We start from the raw sequence: 27121 nt of genomic DNA, 5'->3' as shown, positions 1-27121 counted from the left end.
ATTTTGCACACTGGGGGTATCTGGGGGTACTTAGTACATAAAAGTTTGGATGGGTGACTTTTACTTGTAGTGTTTCTACACCAAGGTTTGATAGCATTTGATTACCCATTCCTCAGTTTTAAAACAATGACAGCTGTCACACTTTTTAAAGTCGTTCTGACAATAATCCGATTCGAGAGGATCATACTTAGAAAAAGAACAACTGAGTGGCCTTCAATAAGAAACCATGACGCGTGGCCCGTCTATGTTTCCGTGTCTTCGTTCCATTATATCCTCGCCCGTCTTTCATACCTATTAGAAGTGTAAGTATGTCAACTACATCGACCAGTTTGCTGCAGCTTCCTAATAAGCAACGCGGGCCTGTTGTTTTTCTTTATTCCTCAAAACCAGTTGCGCAAGTTTTTCACCGTATCGCAGTGTGAGCCGGCGTGACGCTGCGCCTGCCCGGGTATCGGCGGCTGAGATCGGCTTAAAGAGACAACAGCAACACCACAGGAACTTGAGGGCAAGAGAAAAACGAAACGACAAAGATACCCTCAAACGAAAAAAAAAACATGACTTCGAGTGCGTTTGGATAGCAGACATGTGAAGGTAACGCGCTTCCCTTTGGCGAAAAGAAACGCATTCGTACCTGTTGGTTTTTAAGAGAGCGGCCCCGTCGTAAGGTAAAGCTTTCGCCTGCTAGCATTAGCTTGCTAAATAGCTAGCTGGTGAGCTAAGCGGTAAGAGATCCCAGGCTGCCGTTGGTGTGCAGTCGGTTGTTCAGGATTAAGGAGTTGCCCAGCAGTGGTCAGGATAATGGATGTAGCTGGAATCTGAACTCTGACAATGATACTCCTATAGGTGAAACAAAGACCACTTTTATTTGAATGTGTATCCTGTTGGTGACATTAAGTAGTTAGAACGTCGCTTGGGACGTTATCTCTCAGTTATTAAGCATTTACTAACGTTAACTAACCAGGTTAACGTTACACAGGGAATGGCAATCAATTCATGTTATGTTCTGTCCAGGTTTAACTTGTTTACTCGACATAATTTCCGTAACTGTTTGTTAAGCGTTCACAGATTAACGTTAGCTGACGTTTCATCGTTACGTTAGGTGTTTTTTCTCAGACTTTGGGCCAAGAGGAACGGTGTTTTTGGTAGGTGCTAGCTAGGCTAGCTTTACTGCTATGTGGCATTTCGATTTGACGTTAGCAGCAACGTCAAGATAAACTCCTAACAGTACTCCAGCTATATTAATTTATTTAGTTAATGGTGTTTCTACTTAACGTTACTCTTAGAAAATGGTAGCCGTTCGATAATGCGCTAACTGGCGACCGAGGATATTGGGCTAACTCGAGCTTGCTAAACAAGTATCTGGCCTTGCCCGCCGAACAAGAGAGCTAACGTTACTAACGTGAACCCTGTGGTTTCTCACACAGTACGAATGGGGTTGCTTGCATTACTTTTAAAACATCGTATTGTTAAATTAACTTTATGAAACCAAAAGAAGTACCTGGGTACTTTGAAATACCCGGAACTAACCGTTAGCGTAAAATGACAGACGCTATCCACTAGTCGATTACTAAGCCAGTTAGCGTTAGCTTCTAGCCGACAATAATGCGAACTTCTTTAACTACTAGAAGAAGAAAAAACATTTTCCAATCTGGTCTAGGTGCCAGTGTTTATTGTCGATTTGTTGTTTCTGTTGCTCGTTGAAATCATATTTATAATACAAGAAATGGTCTTGTGTCGTGTCAGTACCAGCTAACCTAACCGAATCGACCACATCATTGAATGTAGCACGCTGACGTAAGGTTTCGTTTCGGTGAGGTATCGGTCAGTTATTTTCGTCTCTATATTGCTATGTGCTTTCTCTATGAGAATTATGTGACTGCTCATTCAGTCATTGTTTTAAACAACTTGTGAGTTAACGTTACATTGAAGAGTTGACATTAAAAAAACAATACTTAACTTCCTGAAATGAAAAATACATTTGGGTAGACCAAACGTTGCCGCAGATAGTAAATTGCTTCGCTGTTTTCTAGGTACTATCCTTTCTCATATTGAAAGATGATCATAAAAGTGGTCAAATGCATTTTACCAGTGTCACCTTGAGAAATGATGTGCTTGTTGTAATGCACCCTCCTATTTCAGCAGTTGTTGACTTTGCCAACTTTGTTTATTGTGCTTCTCAATCTTGTGACCAAGCAGGCTTGTTTCTTTCCATTCATCAGGAATCAGGAAACGTTTATTGCCATCATACGTTAGACATACATGGAATTTGACTTGGCGGTTGGTGCATGACATTAACTCACACTGTGAAGACTTTATCTAGTTTAACTTTGATATAATATGTCATGCCTCCAATTGTTTGGGCAATACACTCGTTACTCGAGATTAAAATCACTTATCATGTGTGTGAAGATTTTAAATGAATATTTTACAACTAAACAGTTATGGATTTGTGTAAAGGGTAGCTGCCATATGCTAGTGCCTGCATTACCTGCTCTCCACACAGAGTTGTCAACATGGAGTTGTTTGCTAAAAGCAGCACAGGCATCGTCTAATTACAGCAACCAATACAACCTGATATTATGCTTGTGATTTCACAATTGTGCCATGAATTGTTGTTGGTTGTAGTGTATGGTGTATCCTGTCTTTTTACTTTTTTATTTAGGGCCCCTTAGATGTGTATTAATACTCCTTAGAAGAAGTGTGAAGATTTTTCTTTTATTTAGTATTTATTTGAGCTACAAATCGGAGAAAAGCTGTGTACGGTTGACCTTAAATCTGAGATAATAAGTGTTTCAACTAGATACTTTAGGCATCTACATTATCCCTGTAAGAAATCTAGACTCGTATCACTGTATTGAATTCACATTGATCTATTGGCCAGTATGAATAATAGAAATAAAATGACACGCTATAATTAATATAATAATTAATGACTCCGTTTTGTGACTGAGATACCTGCTCATGTGGTTGTATATACAAAAAATGGATTGATTTCTGTCTGTTCTTTTTTAGATCTCCACCAGACATCAAACCCACTAGTGACCCGTTTCTCGCATCGCTGTTCTCTTTGACTCTGGGTTGCCACATCTGATGCCGCCCTTCAACATGGGGAGTGATCACTGTGTCACTGAAGGCTGACCAGAAGGAATGAGGAACTCCAGGACATGTTCCAAAGAGGCCTCGTGGATGCACTAGCTGGGTTTCGGAGTGCTTTTTTATGACAAGTATTGTATCTGCCTATTCTTCAGGCAGGGACATGCTACTCTGAGACTGGAGCTGGAGATACTCAAGATTGGAGTCCCTCCGGTAAACGAGGAACACAAAGTCAAAAGGAAGCACTCCCCAGAAGAGCTCTTGGATTGGACCACAGGGCGCTTCTGAACCGTTGGCCATTTTAACAGCAACACCATCCGTCTGTCCTGTGAGATTTCTGTCTCCCTACGCCTCCCTAAAGAGTTATTGGAGTTTCTATGGTTTGCATGGCTGGAGAATAACCGTGGAGAGGCCAGGGTATCACAAGCTTATGGATTTTGATAAGAGAGGGGGCAAGGGAGAGACTGAGGAAGGGAAAAAGATGTCTAAGACAGCAGGCAGCAGGACTGGACATGGGGGCCGGAGTTCGGGGACCAATTCTGGAGTTCTTATGGTTGGCCCAAACTTTCGTGTGGGTAAAAAAATTGGCTGCGGGAACTTTGGAGAGCTCCGGTTGGGAAAGAATCTCTATACTAACGAATATGTGGCCATCAAATTGGTAAGTGCATTTTTGGGGTTTGTTAAGTAACGCAGAAAAAAATGAACTGACAGTTTCATGTGCGCACCACATTACCTCTCCAACATCAAACCATAACCTATGGGAAGAATCCTACTCACCTTTTGTTGTTTTTTAGCGTTTACATTTTTTAAAATATTTAAATCTCCAGCAGACTACTAGTGCATTGAACTGCAGTTTGACCCAGGAGTCAAACAAAGGAAGTAAACAGGAACAGTCAGCCACTCCCTCCTCTGACAGGTTGGCCCAATGTTCTGTTAATGAGTCAACCATTCTTGTCTTTATCAATGTGGTGAAGATGACTAGCTTGGATGACCTTTTAAACGGTTGATGAACTTTGTATTTTTTTTTTATAGCTCTGACTATTTTTAGTTCCTCAAAGTACTGAAAAAGTAAGTGTGGTATGGCTAACTTGCTGTATTATCGACTGAAATGTATTTCGTTTCACATTTAATATGCCCACACCAGACCCAAATCAATCAATATACAACATTTTTGTTTTGTATCGGCACAAACACTCTTTTTCAGAGCCACTGGTTGAGTACTGAGAAGGATTGTGAGAAACCACATCAAATGTCGAAGACCTTTTCTGTTTTGTGATTGTCAGTTTCCAGGCCAGGTAGTGACTGCCCAACCATTTCCTCCGCTTGTCAATGTTTCCCTTCCTCACATCTTTTCTTTGCTATAAATATCTTGGTACTTGTTGCACTCTTTCAGTGTTTAGTGGAAGATTTTTTTCTCTCTTACCATGCATTAAAGTAAGCAATATATAAATCAGTACTACAGCTGATTGGAGGGCATGACCTCACCTCCACTGCATTGTATCTCCCAGCAAAGTTATTATTTCTGAACGGGCATCCACAGAACGGCTCTGTTGATCACATGGAAGGCAGAGGTTAGCAAACAGCTGTAATAACAGCTCTCTTCTCTAAAATCTCTACTTGTGCTAGCGGTCTCTGCCCCATCGCCTGTGAACCCTCCCATCTGTTTCGGTATTTTTATCCCCATGGTGTCCAGCTATATCTGGATCTGGCATTACGGCCATTGCATTGCTCCTTGGATCTTGTAGCCCACTGGACCCACTGTCTATTTAAATTCATACAAGCGAGAATCAGAAGTGTGGTAATGGTGTCAACAAAGCCCAGCTAATGAAAGGGCCTGTTCTCCTGATTATGATTTCATTTTGAATTTTTCTTTGTTGCATTTTTGGAGCCATATTGATTACCCCTTTTGCTTAATTTAATAAATATATTTTATTATTATTTATGGATCTTGATTTTCAAAACAAACTAGAAAACATGGGCTCATATTTTCAAAGTAGTTTTCTACCTGTAAACTGTTGTTTCTTTGGTTTGATGTAGAGGACTTCTTCCTTTTCAATTCTCGGGCTGAACCAAAATGTTGCACAGTTTGTCAAAACGAAAGTTGCCATCCTATCCATTTTCATCATGTGCTAATACTTGCTCGAGATAAAGTTTCTGTTTGGATATTTAAATCTAAAATAAGTGTCAAAGTATGAGACAAGAACACAGGAAAAAGTCTGGCACCCTCCGGCTCTTTGTTCATCTCTTTTTATTGTGATTATGTTTTAGTTTTCCGCTCTCTTTCAAATACTATCTGTTAATGTTTAAGAATGTTGTACAGTTTGATGGCATGACGAAAACGATTACATTACGATGTCATGGGAAAGGAGAAAGGCCGGCCATATTCTATATAAACATTTATTTTTCAATGGAATCGTATCATGATAAAACTATATATTGAATTACATACTTAAAAAGTGGACATACTAACTTGCTTAATTAGATGACAAAATCCTCATAAGTAGTTTTAGTTTATTATATTCACATAAAGATATACAAAATCATGTTAGAATTTAATTGTGATGCTTATTATTATTAATATTTGACATGACCCAACTCAAGTGGGGATGGATTATTTCCCAATCCTAATATTAAAATAGGAATGCAACTAAACCCTATTTTTTATATATCTAATGATTATTATTATTCACATTAATTAGCTTATCAGAATAAATAGCGTGACATTTACACTTTTACATGCATACTTCAAACACAATTTGAATGGATTTGAATACTTAAACTCCAAAAGAAGTAGTTTAAAATCAAGTTGTAAGGAAGTAGGTAAATTATTCCTTTCTGCTAGGAACCAATCTTGAAACGTTGCTCTTATAGCAATGTGTGACTTTAAATCTAGTTTAGTCTCTCTCCTTTGTTGCAACCTAATGAGTTGTAGATGCAGCCTCTGCAGTAAACCACGTAATACTCACTCAGTGTTGAGCTACTGCCTCTAACGGCTGAGTGTCCTGTGTACCAACTCGCGGGGCATGTGGGTGGCACCTGCCTGCACCTGGGACAAAGGTGAATGCCAGTGTCGCCCGGCTCCACCATGTGACTGCAGGAATGGAGATGCACAAGATCCTCTGTCAGTGGATCTGGGATTGCTGTGAATGCTGCTGCAAAAAGTAAGAGAGAAAGGGGGACACTGCTGAGTGCTGAAAGGTCTTCTTTGTTTTGCGAACCTTGTTGAGACACAGTGGTTCAGTCTTTGGTTCACACTGACAAACGCTTATGTGATGGAGGCAGGACCATGTAGCCACTGCTGTATGTACACTGCAGGCTTTACTCCCAAAGGGAGATCACATTGTCTTAAAGAAACCGCAGCATTTAATCCTGCTTTCTGTCTCATGCTTAGCGTAGCAACTAGCCCCTATCACCATCGATGCACACCACTGGCATGGTGACGTAACTGTCCACTGAGAAAACGACCATCTAATCCTCTTTTTCTCCGAAACGTTTATCTCATCACTCTGATATACTCTTTTTATTTCCATGCTTTTCTCTGTGTGTGTGTGTGTGTGTGTGTGTGTGTGTGTGTGTGTGGGGGGGGGGGGGGGGGGGGGGGGGGGGGTACCTTCGGGGTATTTTATTGAGGTAATGAACCCTCTGGTACTGGACACATGCACACACACTTATTTAATCTATTCTTTGAGCTTATAAATCCAATTGGATTTGGTGGAAAATGGGTTTTCACTGAGTCTCTAGCAGTCCACTGCAAACAGTTGAAGTTGCAAATGTAACCGCTTATATTTGAATATAGGTCCTTTGCATGTAGTTGGTCTTTGACAGATGGGAAATACTTGCTGGTGTAGCCAGTGTCATCAGTATTGAGGCACTAATAAACCTTTTTTTATTGTGTCAAACACTTTTGACAACAAGTGGATGTAAAAGGTGAATGTTACAGTGTTGAGAATTGTATAAAAAATGCCTCCCATGGCGAAGCGAGAGGGGGCTGATGTTGGACGGACCATATAGGGAGGCAAACACAGAGACCCCACTGTGCATTGTGTGCCAGCCGTGTACATACAGAGCTGCGTTGTACGTCACCAGTGCTTGTTCAAAGTACGGATTGATTAATTGCAGACTTAAAAAGGAAATTGTCCGTTGACATTAAAAATACAATGGTAGTCTAGGATTCATATTATTAGCCTTTGACCTTGAGGATGGTTCCTGCTTAAACTACAAGTCTTGTCGTGGACCTCCATGATTCCAAAGTTCGGCTAAATCCCAAAAGGAAACGGCTGGCTGTTGTCTGAAATAACAACACTTTGTTGTTTTGCTCTTCAAAAGACACAAGACAGACCGAGTGGGTGTTATCTGAACAAATGATCTGGCCCGTCATGGAAGTCAGAGACAGCCAATGTAGCTAGCTCGGCTTATAGTATAATGTCACGTCATAATGAGACACCTGTCTCTGTGCTTCCCCCTCGGATCTACACTTTCAACATATTCAAGCTCATAATTTTAGTTTACTAAACTTCAAATTTACTCTTAGTTTAGCTCTAACTTCTCTTATCAGTGTTGTTTCTGGTTGCACTAAGCAGCTGTTTCAAAAAAAGAAAGAAAAGTAGACCTGGCAAAAGCTCTAAATAAAAAATTTAAAAAAATTCAAAAGGGCAAAGCAAGAACAGGTTGCCTGATATCTGATATAAAAAGATTGTTGATATAGCTTCTGCTGTGTAGATTGGCAGATAACATATCAGCCACAACAAAGTTTTCTCGCTTGCTGAGTCACTGATGCAGCAGTGAAGTTGTTGGTGTGAGTGAAGCCGCTCCCGGTGCTGGTCAGTCGTGATACTCGGAAGGAAATCTGAGATGTTGTACCAAAGTCCCCCCCCCCCCCCCCCCCCTTCCTCCCACCGAAGCACGATAAGCAACTCTGGTCTTTGCAGACCACTTCAGCAGCCGCTGAAGGGGCAGTTGTCAAAGAACCTCCAACAACAAAAGCTCTATCAGCATGTTTCGCTGGACTTCCAGTGACATTTTGACAATTTTGGTTCTCCCATAGCTCTCCAGAGGGCACTGCATGAATAAATCCTTGCTGTCAACAGCATGTAAAAACCAACCTTCAGTCAACTAGTTAATCCTCTGATGAATCAGTAGCCAGCAGCAGTTTGTGCCATGGCAACAGTTTTCCCTCACGTTCTCTATGATTAAGGTTTACACATCCTGCCTTCACTCTCTTGAAAATAGCATTATTTGAAGTGAAAAGCCACAGCCCCCCCGAAAAAAAAAATCATAGGGATGGTAACTTAAAAAGAGCTGCGACAAAAAGGCCTTCGGTCTGTTTTTAAGAGTTGGCTTTGTAAGACAAAATAATTAATAAGTAAAGAAACTACCACAAACGAGGAAAATAAAATGCGAGGGTTGGACAGGGAATCTAGTGGGATGGGACAAGGATACGCTCCTCTCTGTAGTTAAGCCCATTCAATCTGAAATCAATAAGGCTCTTGAAAAGATTAAGCTTAAACTTGATGGTATTGTGGCAAATGTAGACCGTATCATGCACTGATGCACTGATCAGGAAGCAACATGGTTTTAAGAAAATCTAATTTTGTTGCAGTTGTTTTCCCGGAAGTCTGAGCTGAAGCTGGAGGTTAAACAAATGAGGACATGTGCTCTACGTCACCTCACACATAGGCCACACTTCCTGTATCAAATGACAAAGGAGAATAGAGCTTCCCCTGCCTGTTAGCTTACAGTGTTTCCCCTAGGTTTACAACTTCGGGGCGGGGGTAGTAGTCGACCGGGGGGGGGGGGTAGTCACTCTGGTGCTCTCTGCTGCAAGCGCCACACAGGCATATTCGTGACATATTCATGTCATTGTGGAAAAATACAAAATTAGAAGTAATAAAATGTGCATACTTTTTCGGGGGGTGGGGCGCCCCCCTGTTATAATGGTAGGGGAAACACTGGCCTACATTGATTAGCCCATTCTTCTCACCAGACTCCGTATGGCATTGCTAACAGTAGCTGAGCGTGGTGGACGTAGAGAACTGTGAGGGAGGAGAAGTTAAGGCGCCTCGGAGCTGGGCTGTATCGATACTCCGGGTATTTACTTTAGTCTTAGAGGATGTATAGGAACTTCTGTGGAAGCCATCTTTAGTATTGACCACGAGATAAGCTGATATGCTGGTTTAGCAGTACCACATTTCTCCCTAAACCACATCTGAATAAAATGGCTCAACTTCATTTCCACACAACCAATGTTAATCTTCTCTGCTAAATCTCGATCGTTCGTTCAATTTGTCGCATCACGTGAACACGGGTCAAAGGCCTCAGTCCCCTCCACTGTCTTCAGATGCTCCGGAGCGATCAATCGATGTCTAATTCTGTCTGATTTTAAACGGCGCAGCATTTCGACAGGCAGCTGATGGCTCAATCTGGGTGTGTTAAATCTGATCTGAAACAGGAGAAGCGCTGGACGCCAGCCGGCTGTTGCTCTCCAACACGGCGCTCTCCTTAACACCACCTCCCGACCAAAGACCGCCCTAAGCATAAAGAGAGCATGAATGGACAAACACGCACTTCAATCCTCTCCATTTTGTTTTAGCTTCACAGTTGGCGTCATCACTGCCCCTGGAAGGGCTGCTGAGAGGAGATGTACTATTTAGACATTTGAGTGTCTCTCTTGGATGAGGGAGGCCGCATTGCTCGTTGTATTCTGTGAGTTGGTTTACAGGGTGTCAGGCAAAGGTCACTGTCTATTCCGGGCCTCCTGTATAATGCCGGGTCTCTTCCCCTGGAATATGGCACACATAGGCATAAATACAGGCGCGTTGAATTTCAGTTTGGCTTTCCACATGAAAAAAAAGAAGATTCTTTTGTTTAGAAAACGTCTGATAAATTGACATATTTATTTCTATTGTTTATTTGATCCCACCAACAGTCCGCACCTCAAAGGTTAATAGCACAAAGTGTAAAGGCCTGTTCTTTATTGTAACATATCTGTTATTTGATGACCCCCCTCCTTTCACTTAGCTGTGATTACTCCATCCTGTCACATAGGTCAATTCTGAGCTTTCTCAGCTGTGTTGGTGCAGAGATCAGATTTAGCGCAGATGACATCATATGCAGAGTTGGTTAATCCCGGGAAGAGGACGTTGTGTGATGCGGACGGCTCGCTCCATCCACACATGTTTATGGAGGCTTCCACACGTTCCAATACAGAAATCACCACCTAATCCGTCATGACATAATCATATGTTTATGCAAGCAATACGTGTTTTATTCTGAGAGAGGTCTTTGAAATTACGTGTAACATTCCGTCTCACACTCACACACAGCCTCAGAATGTTGTAATTACATAATTTGATCCCACTCGGGAAGCATTTGGTGCAGGCTCTGTTAACAGCAGCTAGTATAAATCACTAATAACTATCTACGTTCATGCATTTTTTTAAGTTGCCAATCTGTCATTGTGTTACAGTCATTGTGTTTAAATGCACACAAGATGCTTGTGTCCATCCTCTACCCGATTAAAGGCTCATTTAAGTCCCTTAAGGGGCGAAAAAGCTAGACCAATGGTGTTACTCTACCTTAATGCAGCCATTGTGCTTTTTGTTGGAGCACATGATTGTGGTCCTGAAATCTTTTGGGCTCTCACGAAGCTCATTAAGCACGTTTTGTTTGTACTGACATGCAGAGAGAATTTAGTGTACTGACACGTCGTTCCCAGATCCACAGTGAGACACAGTGGACACTGTGAAACAGCTGAGGCGGAGAGGTCACTGAAGCAGCAGGTTGGACAGGGAAGGACCCTTCTGGCCTGCGGGTCAGCTGCCCCCAACACAGTCCATCGCAATTGGCAAAAAGCGGCTTTCTGCTTGACTTTGTACAAGGTTACAAAAACCTACACAGCGTACAGCGTATTACAGAAGGAATAAAGTTACTTGTTTTTGATCAAGAACTTTATTTTGCCTTGCAAATCTCACAGCACTAAATAAATACAAAATTCAGGGAAAGTTTTTAGATAACAGTAGATAAGGTGATTGGTGAAGCTGAGTGATTAATTAGTTCTGGTCAGAATGATCTGGTTTCAGTGTATTACTGCATTTCCTTTGTGTGTGTGTGGCATGACTGGGCCTTTGAAGGTCTATGGTGGCTTATTCTACCCTCGGGGTTTATGGAAAATAAAAGAGTCATTTTAATGGACTTAAATTATTATAGGTTTACTTGCCTCCCCCCAAAATTAAACCAAATATGAAGATCCAAGAAGTTTAATTGCATAAACAGTTGCGCAAACAAGTAGTAGTAGTCAAACAAATTATTTTAAAATCATTGTGAGATGTGTCAACAACTTTGTGTTCTTTTTCTTTTAGATGGTTGTTAAACTGACCACAGGTCTGTTGTAGAAAAGTGGGCGACCGTAACAACCGTTGTTGAGACTGCAGTTTTGCAGAAGTACTTTTGACCCGCTTAGACATACCTTGAATCTGGTGTTTTTAATCATTAATCCCGTCCTCCTCTACTCTGGAGCAGGACCATGTCCTCGCATGGATATTTGTCGCGTTCATAATGCCACTCCACCGCTGCTCTTCTGCGATGCCTTTCCCTCTCTACTGTTTCACTGGCGCTGCTGACCGCCTTGAGTTCAGGGGCCGTAATCACACTGTGTTCCAACTTTTTATACCGAAAAGGTGTCCTAACAACTGACACGGCTCCTCTCTTGAACACAAGTTAGTGTAGTGCATACCCTATGCTATCTAGCGGCAATAAAGTTACCCAACATCCTAATGTACAATTACTAATTTTACAAATACGTGTCAGAAATTGTGAGTTAAAGGGAACATAGTTAATATGCCCCCTCTTAATGCCACTTGCAGGGTCTCCCTCCCTGGTCGTAGTGCTCCTCGATGTGGAGGTAAATGAGAAAACAGCCATAGGAAATGAAACCCAGTATACCGGTACACCGCCCAGCACTACCCCCACCAGATTCCCTTTTACACACATGCTGGCCTGCCGTGTCCTTGGAGCATGTCTGCAGACAAAGCCGATCGAAGATCATTTGGTACGAGCAGGGCGGTGAAAAATCCTTGTCATATATGCAATGACTTGACATCAGCTTGGCCCATCTGCTACGAATAGAGAGGATTCTTAAGCTGCCATAAGCCTGTGTTTCCCATTGTAAGCTGTTTTAAAGGGTCCTGTGGTTTGGCGCCATCTGCTTTGACTCATTAATCATATGTTTATATATTTTCTTTTCCTCTAGTCATTGGCATGGTCTGACTTGCTGGTGACACGCTCATTGGCCATGTTCATGTGGGATGTGGATGACGCTGCAGCAGTCCCCCGCCCCGCCTCCCCGTCACGTGTCTTCCTCCCACAGGCTTCTACTCCTGTGTATAGCCTCCTGCCTTCCATTCTCAATTTCTAGCGCCAGAGGCTGCTGACTTTTTCTGCCACTGTTCCTCGTTGACAACATGCTAGAGCAGGATGTTGAAGTCTCACTTTTTCTCAACAGAAAATGGAAAAAAAAATTTTTAGTTTGTACATGTTAGCGTCATATGGGAACATGATATGGCATCTGGTCTCTTACGAGTTTGTAGGTGTGAATATATATATATTAGAAATGATAAAATATCAAAAGCATTTCTGTTAGCCACAGCATGTTCCTTGTCCCTCTCAGAAGACCGTAGCCAAACAGCTGTTTGATGACATGGACACAGACCCTCCCACTAACGACAGAGCCACGTGTTAAAATAGAAATCTCAATAACGCTCCTGCTCTCTCTGCCTTCAACTCAATATAATTTTAGGGGATATTTTGGCACATAGTAAAGCAAATTTGGTTATTAACTGAACCACCTTTTGATTGAAGTTGAAGTAACATCACAGAGAATCGTTATTTCAAAGGGATGAAAACCTTTTTTCATGTGTTGAGCACAGCTCATACTTTGTGTGTGCACTCCTACGTGTTAGGAGGGCACCAGAAGAGAAACCTTCTGATTTAATAAAGGCCTAATGGAGTGAATGTAGCAGCTTAATAGCGCTCAGCTTTTAGTTTATATAATATGAAGTGCTTTGGAATTAGATATACATTGGAAAGATACAATCTTACTTCAGGAACCTACTGGGAAGCTGCAAGCTAAATCAATTTCAAGGCATTTTCATACATGTGTATGTAAAATCAAAAAGGTCTTGTAATATGTTACATATGGCTGTTTAATATTGTTTCCCATATTATAGCTTACTTAGCACACTGCTCTTTAGCCCAGTCTGTGGCACAGCTACTGAAGATTAAGGAAAGAAGTTAAGTTGGGTGTGTGTTTGTTCTACCCTTCTCACGTTTGTCTATAATGCCCTTGTCATCACAAGAGTGGGGTTAATCAGATTACATTTTAGGTTGTAAAGCTGGAGCTAGCGATTTAATGAACAATGTCCCAGTGGGTTGATTATCTGCCAAGTCATCACTAAAGCCTGTTGTTCAACTGGAAGATGCTCTTTATCCTCACCCACAATCCGGCCTGAAAATGAATTTATGTTAAATTAGCCACCGAAACAAGGGCAACGTTGTACCATTGTCATTTCTAAGTTAATTGCTGACCAAGATGATCCTGATGTGTGTGCCAAGTTGCCGCTCACACACTACCTTCTACTACCTCGACTGTGAAGGCCATGCAAAGATGGATGTTTCAAACTTCATATATTGGCTTATTTAAAATTTAAAAAAAGAATAGTTGTGTTTCATTCAAAGCCAACCAACCAACATCCTAGAAAAAGAATATAGACTATTGATATGTGGGAAACGTTCTATTTAACAATCCTTCTTACATTTATTTTTTTCCCTTTTCTCTTTCAGGAACCTATAAAGTCCAGAGCACCACAGCTCCATTTGGAATATAGATTTTACAAACAGTTGGGGACCTCAGGTAAGAGCATCATGATGAAGACTTAAATGTGAACTGGCCTTTTCAGATGAGTTTGGGCCGGAGGAGAAAACTTTATGTTCAGAAACGCACACGTTGTGTGAAGCTGGAAAAAAACGTTTGTGTTATTCAGGAAGCTGTTGTAATTATTGTTGAATTGTGGTTATTTAGTTAAATTAGCTAGCAAGACGGAGACAGAAGAGGACAAAGATTTAATTCTCAATGTTTTTAGTCAACTGGGTGGATTTCTTCTCACTTCTGTTATTTAGTTTGAGAGAAGCAATTTATTTACAACAAGGATTTGTTTGCTGTAATGTAAAACATGTAATCATATCTTACTATTCTGCCTTGTATTTTGGAAAAAATGGTACTGATTTTCTACCCGGACAAACATGATTTGTCTTCATCTTAAGTTAATTGTCAAAATTTCCTTCGCTCTGCAATGTGATACCTCTGTTTTCCGATTCAGCATCTGTTACTTATTTCTCATATTGAATTTGTGGACATGGGGTGGATTGAATTCAACATGGAAAGGAAATTATGCTTTTTCGTGTGTGTGTGTGTGTGTGTGTGTGTGTGTGTGTGTGTGTGTGTGTGTGTGTGTGTGTGTGTGTGTGTGTGTGTGTGTGTGTGTGTGTGTGTGTGTGTGTGTGTGTGTGTGTGTGTGTGTGTGTGTGTGTACCATTGTAGAAAAGGATGCATGAAAACAACTCCAACGGCTTTCATTGTACTTTGGGCTAAATTTCAAATAATTTGTCTTCCCACATCAGTGGGAGCCAATGGACGCTGTGACAGCCTGCTTCCTTTTTTCTCCACCCACGATGACTGTTCCCCACCTACAGCACTGCTCCAAACACGTTAATGTGCTGTGATGCTCAGCCTGGCTCAAGGGCAGCAGCTCTTTTCATCTGGTGTGGCTGGTCACAGAGTTTCAGAGGGAGGGAGAGGAGACATGATGCAGACAGTTGGGAGGGTTCACAGCACTACGAGGCTGCCTCTTCTCACTGATCAGTCTCTGTTATCGCGAGTGTTCATTTGGTTGGGTCTCAACTCTCAACTCTCAGTCTCAGTCTCTGATTCAGGCCACACATGGAAACAGTTCCCCATTACGGAGTGATACTGATGACAGGAAAAGGTTGTTGAGGTTTGAGCACTGTCCCACTCTGCAACCAGCCACACGTCCACTCAAGACTTGTTTTGTCTCTTCTCTCAGATAAAGTCCCTTTTTTATAATTTCTTAAATGCAGTTGAGCTATCAATCAATTCCTGATTGACATTTGCTAATTCAGCCAAAAGAAGTCTAACTTGGTCTATTAAAAGGTGAGTACGCCCTCGGATTCGGCTAAAACCCCTCTACCAATATAAAAAAGACAATGCAATGAAGATCTGAGGAGCAGTGTGTGTAGGAAGCAAATGAGGATCAGGAGACTGACCGACCACTGCTCAGTGTAGCATGGACGGAGATGCAGAGCTAACCAGCCATGAGAAGATACTGTCAGACTCTCTGTTTCTCTGTGGGAACGCGAGGGCATTTTGTTGAGCCTTGACAGCGACAAGAAGCGTGTTCGTGCTCGTTTTGAGAGACTGTTGTAGCTGTGCAAGTTTCAATGCATGCAACAACAGTGTTGCTTGTGATTAACGGCACTGATGGTAGGCCCCAAGTAAAATGCTCCTAATATAGAACAGTTGCTGCTCATTTGTGGTGTTCACTCCCACTTCAGAAGAATGTCCAACTTCATTCTCTGCTCCCGGCTTGCTACTGCTACTGGGAACTGGGCTCCAGAGGCAAGACTGGGACCACAGTCAGCCAGTGTTCTGCTTTATATTCTTGGTTCGGCTACTGCTAACACAGTCGGAAGGAGGGTGCTTAACATCAATATTAGCCCGCAGCGCAGATCGCCATGACTTGTTTGCCAAAACGGATGATGACCTGCTGATTCGTGATGATGAGACAGAATGGCTCACATGGGAGGAGTTGAGGCAAAAGATTAAATCTACTTATGTTGTAAACTTTGCTAAATGGGGACATGTGACCCCGTTCGTCCTGCTCAAGCCAAGAGCCTGAAATATGTCACAGCATGGACGACTCAGCACTTAACACCCAGGAGGAGCTTATCCGCGCACTCCTAATTCTCTTCTGTCCTGAACACATCCCACTAGTTAAGAGGTGCACCTCACAGTCTACACATTTTTGGTAACAAAAAAAACAAAAGTAAGACATTGTTGATAGTAATTGCTGTAAAGCTGAATGTGATAGTTATGGTAAGCAAGTCTTGCCTTAGTGAGTATCAGTTTGTGGCGTCATTGTACCACTGCGAATGGCTGCAGAGAGCCTGTGCAGTTATTATGGAACCAAATATCATTTAACGGTATTTCACAGGCCGATTTAATTCATGCAGTCCTTGATGCATTATTGCATGGATATTTGCTGTAATTCACATATAGAGGTCTCCTCTTGAAGAATTCTTTTTGGGCAGTTATTCATGAGCCCCTATGGCTTTTGAGCGCATCATGTGCTGTGACGGTGTCCACTTGGCGATATATCATGTAAATCATAGATTCATATTTGTGCCATGTGGAACATTTCTACGAATAGAAGGTCAATGAATGTGTTAGCCAAATTAAATTAACTTCTTCTCCTTCTCTGCACTCCTAAGAATAATCCAAAATCTGACTCTTTGATAAGCATTCCCTGCCTTGTCCTCTCGCTTCCAGCCCTCTCCTCTTTGGCCAAAAACAGACGATTCTTTGTAGGAAAACATTGTGTTTGTTGGAGATAATGCAGCCTTCTTTCTTGCTGGGCAGTCTGAAAAGATGTCTGTAGATACAATAGATTGGATTGTCTCAAATTGTCATGACAACAGGGTTTAGAGTAGCGTTGAATTAGGCTTGCAATGAAATCCATAAAACTAAACACAGTGGAATGTATTTGATATGACTTTATATAATAGAATTACCAAAGCTCATTATCACAGAACCGATTCTGTTTGCTTGTCTATTTTTGAGAGAAGCTGAGTGCTGAAAAAGTTTTGAGGTTGTTATGGTTGAGTGACATTTCACTCAGTCTGACATATCCTTCTTTGCAGTATATATGCAAGTATAGACGGAACCCCCCCCCCCCCATTTTCCTCCTGCCATTACTAGATTGGTGCTTAGAACTGCTGTAAAACAAGTCCTGTGCTTCCAGCCACCAGTAGTTATTATCACACACTGTGCTTTTTCATCCTGTGATGACGGTGTATTGAAGGCCTTCTAGATTTGGACCAAGCTTAGATGAGTCAGCTCTTCCAGGGACGTCTTGTCACGGCCTCATCTGTCGTTGGCTTTATTACCTGGAATATCCAAGAGACTAAAGGGTGGGTGTGTGTGTGTGTGTGTGTGTGTGTGTGTGTGTGTGTGTGTGTGTGTGTGTGTGTGTGTGTGTGTGTGTGTGTGTGTGTGTGTGTGTGTGTGTGTGTGTGTGTGCTTGTGTGCTTGTGTGCTTGTGTGCTTGTGCGTAGTACGCACACGTACGCATGAGAATATGTGTGTCAGTTTATTTCCGTGTCAGCTGATGTTGAGGGGTAAACTCTCTGGCCCGCAACAAACACACAACCCTTTTTCTAACAGACAAGTAAACATGTGCTTGGCCAGTGTCTCAATCCCTGTCCCCTGTTTTAATCCATATCTTAATCTGATTGTCTCTCTTTGTCTGTCTGTGTCTGCTGTTGGAGCAGCACCGATGTGATGTCTCATGATTAGTGAGCTTCCAGGTTCAGGTTTCAAGGTTCAATGGTTTTTTTCCGATGGCTTCCTGGTGACAGAATGAAGTCGACTGGGACTAACCTGGTAGCGAGGACCATGGTTTTGATTGTGCGTGAAGTGTTACCGCATAATCTAAGTCAATGTCCATGATTTATAAAGTGTCTCTGAAATGTCAATGCCACAGAGCTGATTGATATTCCAGGTAATTAGTATTTTTCTAGTGAACTGTTGTAACAGTTGCTTGTGAAATATGATGCTGGTTCCTCACAGGCCTCAGCAGTACACTTTGTTTTGAAAGAGCTGTTTGTGGCCAGCATTATGTGGTTATTATGGAGTCATTATGTAGCAACAGCTTTTGGCCAATGTGAGTCTGCTGGTTTTTTCTATGGTTTTTTGTACCCCTTGTGTCAGCAAGTTCTTACAAAATTGGAAATTTTCTGGGGAGTTTCAGATAATTTAGCAAAATTGGAAACATGGTTATTTAAACAAAAGGACACACTGTAGGGTTTTGTGATGCTGTGAAAACGCTGATGTGTTCATCCATTTTCGACTTCACGATAAAACATTGCATTTTTGTATAGTCAACTTAGTTGTTACATTTCCCATACGTTCACCAACTCTTTTGTATTTCTCCACAGAGGGAATCCCTCAAGTGTACTACTTTGGTCCGTGCGGGAAGTACAATGCCATGGTGCTGGAGCTGCTCGGGCCCAGTCTAGAGGATCTCTTTGACCTCTGTGACCGTACCTTTTCCCTCAAGACCGTCCTCATGATAGCCATACAGCTGGTAAGTGCAGCAGGTGTGGTTTAAATGAGATGAGTTAGCTTTTGTGATTCCAAGCCGAACACAAAGTAACTGCAACTCAAATGAGCAATGCAAAGTATTTTGGTATTTTTGGTTTCTTCAGTGTAGCCCCAAGCAAAGTTTTTATTTATTGCATACTTAATACTCTGTTTGAAAACAGTGAGGATTATTAAGTATCTTTACATTTTCATTGATTCAAATTGACTTCATATTGGTTATTGCTCGTCTAGATAACACGGATGGAGTATGTCCACACCAAGAGCCTGATATACAGAGATGTGAAGCCAGAAAACTTCCTGGTGGGGCGGCCGGGAAGCAAGAGGCAGCACACGATCCACATCATTGACTTTGGTCTGGCCAAAGAGTACATAGACCCCGAGACCAAAAAACACATCCCCTACCGGGAGCACAAGAGTCTGACTGGCACGGCCCGCTACATGAGCATCAACACACACTTGGGAAAGGGTAAGAGCTTCTGCTGCAGGGCTGTGGGATCCGTATATGTGAGCGTAGCCCGGATTTACATTCACGTTTTAAACTAGGGCTGTCCAAATGAATGTGTGATATTAAGATGATAAAATATTTTAAAGTTGACCCTGTTGGGAGATTGTTGGCACTTCAAACAGACATCAAATGATTGAGTTGAGAGCAAAGTGCACGAAGACAGCAGGAAGAGTCGCTCGTTAAACACGTTTAACATTTTGTTCACGGACCATTATTATCTTGTAATTTCTACAAAATTGCCAGCCAGGCATAAAATGAATGTATTTTTCAACCAGTAACCTTATTTTTTATCTTCGCCTGTCTCTTTCAGAACAAAGCAGAAGGGACGACTTGGAGGCACTGGGTCACATGTTCATGTACTTTCTCCGAGGTAGCCTCCCCTGGCAGGGCCTAAAGGTAATGGAGCATATTGTTTGACATCAACCAAACCCACTACCTATGTGGACTCCTGTAATCCTCTTATAGTATCGCATGGTTTACCATCTTTTCATACAGTACTTCTTTTATACCGAGCATCCACGTGACCATGGAACAGAGAGGCTGTTCATCATGCTTTCACACTGGGGACATTTCAAAGTCTCCCCACTGATGTATCTGTATTGTTTATTGCACCTAAAAGACCCTCTGTGTCACACAGACACACACAGAACTATTAGGACCTCTGTGATTCATTTGTTGTGGCCTAATGATGATGATAAGGCACTCGGGTGTAAATGACAGGGCAAAGACAACGTGGTGCAAAGTGGTGTTGTCGGTTATTCTTTGATTAAACACCCAACATATGGAAGATTGTAAGTCTTATCCTACTTACAGCATAACCACTTGCCAACAAACTCCCATTTGTCATCAAATCCATATATTTGCAGCATGTTCTTTTCCATCTATCTATTTATGAAAGATCATGAAATATAGTAGACTTAGAACTCAAACTGTAGTAACAGCTTGTTTCTGCAAAGGGCACAGCTAGTAAAGAGACATTTCACTGATTTATTTGCTCTGGCATCCTAAATAATAACTAATATTTTTACTATTTGCCATCAACGTCTGAGTACAAATAGGCAACACACCACTTATCTTTGTTTTCTCGACAGGTTCAACCATAAGTGCTCAAATCTAGCATTCAGCATGTGATTAAAGAAACAGCAGACTCCTCTACACTTGCTTTGCATTTGAACAGCTTAGTGATTAATAATGTAAAGCATTGGGAAGCAAAGGCTTGATAACCGGTACAAAGAGGACAGGCTAAAGTTACAGAGATTCTGGGATTTTTGCAGGCGTCAAAATCAAAGGTGTGCATAGAAGAGAAGACACAACACCTCATCTGAACATTTGCTATGTGGGAGGCAGCTCGTGGTCGATGAATGTGAGGGATGTATTATTGTGGGGGATGTTGGAACCAACACGCAACATGACAGTTGGCATTTAAATACAGTGGAGGAGTAAAGGGACAGTTTTTAATTCAGGGTCACCTATGTGTGAAGCTGAGGATGAAGAACTATCATCACTGGACTGCTGATGACTGGACGTTTTTCTTCCAGGCAACAGCACTAGATAAATTGTTCATTCATAGTTCAGAGCAAAATGTACAAGTGAAGAAGGGCCACCATTTCGTATTCTCAGCTGGTAGAAGTATTTAATGATCTATGCACGTGTTGTAGCAGACAAGAATGATCCCTCACATATCATGTGAGATTTTGATCAAGTCTAATATTTATATTTGGGGATGTAATAATAATAATACATTTGAATATTAAGCCTCAACTTTTGAGTGTAATGTGTGTTTTTCCCTTTTTAGGCAGATACTTTGAAAGAGAGGTATCAGAAAATCGGAGACACCAAACGAGCGACGCCCATTGAAGTGCTTTGTGAAAGCTTCCCTGGTCAGTCCACCCAAAGCCAGCACCTTCACTGTGTTCTCTCATGTCTTCCTGCTTCAATCAGATTTCCAATGAAACAATATGTTCTCCTCTGCTGCAGAAGAGATGGCAACCTATTTGCGCTATGTGAGGAGGCTGGACTTCTTTGAGAAACCGGACTATGACTACCTGAGGAAGCTCTTCACCGATCTCTTTGACAGGAACAACTATGTCTTTGACTATGAATATGACTGGGTCGGCAAGTCACTTGTGAGTGCCTCGTACCCGAACCACTCCTCACCCCGCCACGTTCCCTCTTAAATCCTGGGAATGAACCGTTGATTCTATGTATAATAAATTGACCTAATGTTGCTCAAATGATGGCTGCTGAATAGTTTTAGTTTTCTCTGAATTTTTTTCGTCTTCATTGACGATGTGCTTGTTTTGTTGATACCTGCAGCCGACACCGATAGGCCCCATCCCCAGTGACACGCCCCTGCAGGCCAGCAGCAGAGACAAGGCACAACAGCAGACCAAAAACCAGGTGAGGTCAACAGCAGTAACACACAACACAAACCAAACCCACCCACCCGGCCATCTACCGACCGACCCTGTCATTCGAGTTCTACTGCCAGGCCTCTAGTATCGTGTGCACACGTACATACTCCCTGGAGAAAATGGCTTCTTTTCGCTTCCACCCCGGCTTCATTCCTAAAGTGTGACTGATGGGCAGTGACATCATACGTCCTCAAGGTCTTCGTCGGACAAGTAGACTTGTACAAAATGTGTGCCTTCTCAATAAATGAGCGGAATATCGCACAATCATGAGGCAGGATATCATCTGCTGTAATAAATAAAGCATAATTTGTGGCTTTATCCTTGACTCCTTGCCACTCTAAGCTCCAGTCATTGCATGCATGAGTTGAAAATGCAAAAGTTGCATTGTTCATACCAGTAATGACAAGCTTTATGCTGAGTGTGTGAGTGTTGACTTAGTATTTCTTTGTTTTTTTGGCATGCTATGCAGGCTTGTTTTCTTTGTTTGTTCAGTAGACGGACAGATCTTAAGCAGAAAATAGTTCCAAAATCCTTTCAATGGACTCGTATCATAGTAAAAATAAACTTATTTCGCTCTAAGTCTGACTCAGTTTCCCCTTAAAACCAGAACAGGGGTGATATTGATTTTATGATTGACCTTTTGACTGGACTAACCTTTTTATTGTTCTCCATTTAATGTAATTGGCTTGGCAACAACTTGTCACCATTTTAAAGCTTTCAAAGCACAACCTCCAGTCCCATTCCTGTTATTATTGACTGTCAGCGTTATCAAGAAGTTAACATTTATTTAATGCCTTTATCCAGATACACAATAGCAGACAATGTTACATTTAGTATACAAATGCAAGTTGAGAAGATCAAGGCTGTTTTCTTTTACTCCTGCATGACTTTATCAGTGCGTTGATCTGTGCTTGGCAAAATGTTTGGCTTCCTCCACTCGATTAACATAGTTTGTCTTAACAAGCCTGCTCCTGCTTGTGAGATGTCTTCTATAATTTTTTTTTTGTCACTCCCCCTCCTCCTTGTCCCTCCTCCCACCGCACCTCTACCCTCACCCTGTCCAACCACATTGCCTCACCCTGACCCCTCACCCGATAACCCTCCACCCCCCCTCCCTTTCACCACTTCACGACCATCTGCCTCAACCCTTTTTGCTCTTTGCGTCAAGTCGCCTGAGCCCAAAGGAAGTGAGTCTCAGCCCACTCCAGTGACCAATAAGGAGACTCTGGGGTCGCACCTCACAGCTGAGCGGCTGGGGGGCTCTGTTCAGGTACTGCTGCTGCTGCTGCTGCTCTGGTGGTTAATGCATGAAGCCATGTCGTTGTGTGCCTGTCTGACTCCCTCTCACACTGCCTGCATGTCAGGTGCTCTCTGTCCCTGTCTGTCTCCCTCTGTCTGTGTCTGGGTCACTGTTGGAATCCCAGTGTGCGTTGAATGTTTTGCTTGCTCGCACTGCTTCTTTCACCTCATTGGCTGCATATGCAGCTCACAGGAAGGGCCATGACATCCAACGGCAACTGTGATGCACACCTCATGAAATAAGGATTCTTAAGTCAACCAAAGAGCACATGAACAGATATGTGGCTCAAATGCAACACCTAGTGTTGGCTAATACAACTGCAGCATTTAAAGGATGGCTTCACAATTTTTCAAGTCTGTTGTCAAGCAGTATTTGCAAGTATTGCCCATATGCACATTGAAACTGATCTGGTTTCACTGTTAATTTTCCTGTTCTAATGCTAAAAGGGGTGGGAGGAAAAGAATAATAAACCTTGATCTGCTAAAATGACCCTTTAGCTGATGCTGCATTTTGTTGGATCTTTTTAAGATCACTTGTTTCACGTTTCTTAATTAACTACTGTAACTAAATCAAACTGTATCAAACAAACTGTTTTTAAATGTGAATCAATCCTTTAACATTTTGGTGAAGTTGTAGTCACCTTATCTGAGAGGGCAAATAAATCCATGCATATACATTGATATAAATGTTGATCTCCGCCCTGAAGTCAGAAAGGAATGTGTTTATAAGCAGTCCGGTGTTCTTTCACTACTCGTGTAGGTGATGAGCTCAACAAACGGCGAGCTGAACACTGATGACCCCACAGCCGGACACTCCAACGCTCCCATCACCGCTCCCACCGAGGTCGAAGTGGCTGACGAAACCAAGTACGAAACCGCTTCCCAGATGCCTTTTAGCCCAATATCACAACGCTCAAACGCAAGGGACAAATATAATGTGCCGATGTGAATTCTTTGTTTGAAATCTCACTGAATATTTTGGTTTAGTCATTTTTAATTTGTAAAGACATTTAAGGGGATTTAAGTGCAATTTACACATTCAGCAGAAGGGTAAATAGATTCATTTGAGTGAATCTACACATCCTAAATGTTTATATTAATGTTTGGTTTGAGAAAATCGATCCATGTCAGCAGTATCAATGTATCAATATCTCGCTTGTTGACAGGTCTCCAAATGTATTTATTGTTCTAAATATGTCATGTTGCTTTGTTTTTCTGCAGGTGCTGTTGTTTCTTCAAAAGGAGAAAGAGGAAAACCCTCCAGAGACACAAGTGATGGAAGACAATGGAGAGAACTTGAAACATTGTGGTCACCGTCGAGTTTTAAACACAGGCCCCTTTTCTCTTTCCAGTTCCCCCCCCCCCCCCCTCTTCATCCCTCATCTAATTCCCACTGTCACTCTGTACCTCACCCCCCCCCCCCCTCTCTCTCTCTCTCGTTGTCGGTGGTCGCGGCCGATGGCGAGTCAAAGGAATGTTGCCGTTCTACTGACTCCACAACAGACTCTAGATTCCTTTTTATCAACGAAAAATAAACGTATCTGCATTACAGCGGGGTGGGGGGGCACTTGGGAAACAAGTGAAAAGTTGTAACAATGAAACTCGAATACGGTGGCGTGAATAGGAAAAAACAGCCGTGTATTCTAGATTCCACCAGAACGTGTCAGCTGTTGATCAGGGGAACCAGTCGAGTGGTTCAAGTGAAAGAAACTTGCTCTGTAGGTTTATTTTATTTTTTTGTCCTTTTCTTTCTTTGGTGTGTGTTTTGGGATCAAGGTAAACTGATGCTGATATGACATTTGAGTGACACAGGAAGCAATTTATCTATAAAACAGAATTTGGAGGATTTTTATGTTGTTTTTTTGTAATTGAATCCTCAGTTTTTGAAATCAAAGCCCTGCATTGAAAACGTATTTTTATGTTTTAGCGTTCTGGAGTTCAATGATTTTCCTCCCTCTGGCTTCTTTTTGTTTGTCAATGTGGAATTTGTAGCACAGTCACTGGCCTCAGGTACTGTGGAAGATTGGGAGAAATTCAGCTCTCTTATTATTATTATTATTATTATTATTGCACTTTTGGAGAAAAAAAAGACAAAACAATAACATTGGAAAACATTAGGTGTGAAATTAAGGAAATAACTTAATAAAGACTGACCTGGGAAGAGTGCTTCACAACGCTTACATCTGAGTTATGGCCAAAAAATGCGGTCAATTTACGTAAAGAAAAAAGATGTCTTTTGATTTTTACTTCGCATATCAAAATAATTTACCAGGAAATCATAATTCGTGCCTTTCTAAGTACAAGTTTTAAAGCTGAAGTGGCATTTTATCTAATCTGTCCCAAATACTCACTGGATTATTCTGTCTGTCTGTGGTTGTGTGTGTGTGTGTGTGTGTGTGTGTGTGTGTCTGCGTGTGTGTGGGGAGGTTTTTGTAAGGTAATGTGTTTAATGAATGTGCACATCACACATCAGCAGTATCTACATCCCTTCATCTGCTGTGACAATCGACACGCGTGTGCAGAGGTCTTGTTTGGTTTGGAGAGATCAGTACTGTATGTGTGTGTCTGTGCGTGTGTGTGTGTGCGTGTGCGTGTGCGTGTGTGTGTGTGTGTGTGTGTGTGTGTGTCTGTGTGCGTGTGTGTGTGTGTGTGTGTGTGGAAGAGGTATCACAGACAACCCAATGACGGCTCCATGAGGTTTACTTTTCATGAGGTACATCATGTCTATGGAGGTAATGCGCTGCTGGTCCTCCTAAAAGTCCGTGCACTCACCTGAAAACCTGATTGCCCTTTTTTTACTTCCTCGCTGCTGCTAACAACTGGGCTGCAACTAATGATTATTTTCATGATCAATTAATCTGCTACTATTTTCTTGAATGACCATTTGGCCTTGAAAACTACAAAGAATTGACACTGTTACCCAACTGTCCAAACACTAAAATATGAAATTAATTCTAATGAGACGATTCACATTTTGAAAGCCTAGAACCCTCAATGTTTTTCATTTTTGCTTAAAAAATGAGAAATAATGAATTGATTTAAATAGCTGCTGATTAATAATCTTTTGATTGACTATAATCATTGCAGCTCTAGTTTAATTCTTCTCTTCGATGGTTTATTTTATGTGTTCTTTGTTTCCTGGCCAAGATGAAAGATGTGTGTCTGGCTTGATGCTCTGTCTGTGTTCAAATGTCTCCTAATGTTTTAAGCTCATCAGCGATTACAACTTTTCTGGCCTTCAGTTGTTTAGAGGAGGAGCCCAGCGGCATTTCCTGTTACGCTTGCTTTGAGTGGTTGACTCACAAGGGGCATTAAAATAAAAAAAGTGATCTAAATGGAAGCAGCAGCATTCAAGGTATTCCCACTAGTGTCCAATTCCACTAACCACTGGATTCTACATTTCCCATAATGCAAATGGGTTGTCTTCCAATAGTTATTTCCTGCCTCCCCCTTCCTTAAAACAGTTTGTAATGCAGGCCTCCCGTTAAAAGCCCACAAGGGTCACATCTTTAATTGAGCTCATTATTTAAGAACTCAGAAAGCGCCTCCAAACCAGTGTAGTGTCCCATTAAAGCTTCATTATTATAATCCCTTCTAGTCTTGACTTTAGATCACTGACTGAGCAGCAAGTGTGTGATGAGAATGACGAACACGACCACAAATCAGCTGTCAAACATGAAAAGGTTTGGTTGATTTTTCGGGTAAATATTACAAAAGGGCAATACATATTGCAAATGTTTAAATCCATGATGGATTGAATATACAAATACTTGACATCAGAGGCCAGTGGAGATGCTATTTTTGATTTCAGTTTCAACATCTGCATGGGGGCGGGGGGGGGGGACCCAAATGATTTCAGGTTATGAAGGAGAGAAGCTTGAGTTTAACGAATCAAGTGGATTCCCGCTTGAATCGCACATGGTGTGATGAGCAGAAGGAGGAACTATCTGTATGTGTAACTCATGCGTTTCAAAGCCTCTAATTGACCCTGCACCGTAGGCGTGTACATTGCGTTGCTGTGTAACTCTACAAATCGAATGCAGTTGCTCAGAGGGTGACGTCGGTGTTCCTCCGCGCCGCCGACGGCTCAGAAAATGCTTTTGTTGGCGCATTAAATTATTCTCTGAAAGCTAAACCGGTTCAGCTGACCCCAGCTTGGCATAATCCATTACACTGCGTTTATTAAATGATTTGATAATTGAGATTTTTCTTTTCTTTCTTTTTTTGTTGGAGATGCTCAGACCAAGGTTGAACTGTGTTTTTGCTCAACGTCTGTTAGTGAATCTACTTGCATTATGTATTTGTAAATATGACAACGACAGATCTCTAATTGTGAATAAAGGACGTTTTATCACAGGA

The 27121-nt window shown here is 41.8% G+C and overlaps 1 protein-coding gene across 7 annotated transcripts; it reads left to right on the top strand.

Moving 5' to 3' along the window:
• The first annotated feature begins 363 nt into the window (after positions 1 to 363).
• Positions 364 to 27121, top strand: csnk1g2b (casein kinase 1, gamma 2b). Of its 7 annotated transcripts, none has more exons than XM_037468954.2 (12): positions 364 to 591; positions 3013 to 3751; positions 13930 to 13999; positions 18379 to 18527; positions 18776 to 19010; positions 19360 to 19445; positions 20845 to 20929; positions 21030 to 21175; positions 21366 to 21449; positions 22632 to 22733; positions 23523 to 23629; positions 23984 to 27121. In XM_037468954.2, the coding sequence occupies exons 2-12, from the start codon at positions 3524 to 3526 to the stop codon at positions 24036 to 24038; spliced, it is 1347 nt and encodes a 448-aa protein (XP_037324851.2). In that variant the 5' UTR covers positions 364 to 591; positions 3013 to 3523; the 3' UTR covers positions 24039 to 27121. The 7 variants fall into 7 exon arrangements, with proteins under 7 accessions (XP_037324851.2, XP_037324847.2, XP_037324848.2 ...); XM_037468950.2 differs by having other exon boundaries at positions 371 to 591; positions 21027 to 21175; XM_037468951.2 differs by having other exon boundaries at positions 371 to 665; positions 21027 to 21175.

The sequence above is a fragment of the Pungitius pungitius genome, chromosome 7, assembly GCF_949316345.1.
Source record: "Pungitius pungitius chromosome 7, fPunPun2.1, whole genome shotgun sequence".
Classification (NCBI taxonomy): domain Eukaryota; kingdom Metazoa; phylum Chordata; class Actinopteri; order Perciformes; family Gasterosteidae; genus Pungitius; species Pungitius pungitius.
The sequence above is the reverse complement of the archived record's forward strand: the minus strand, read 5'-3'. Positions and strand labels throughout refer to the sequence as shown.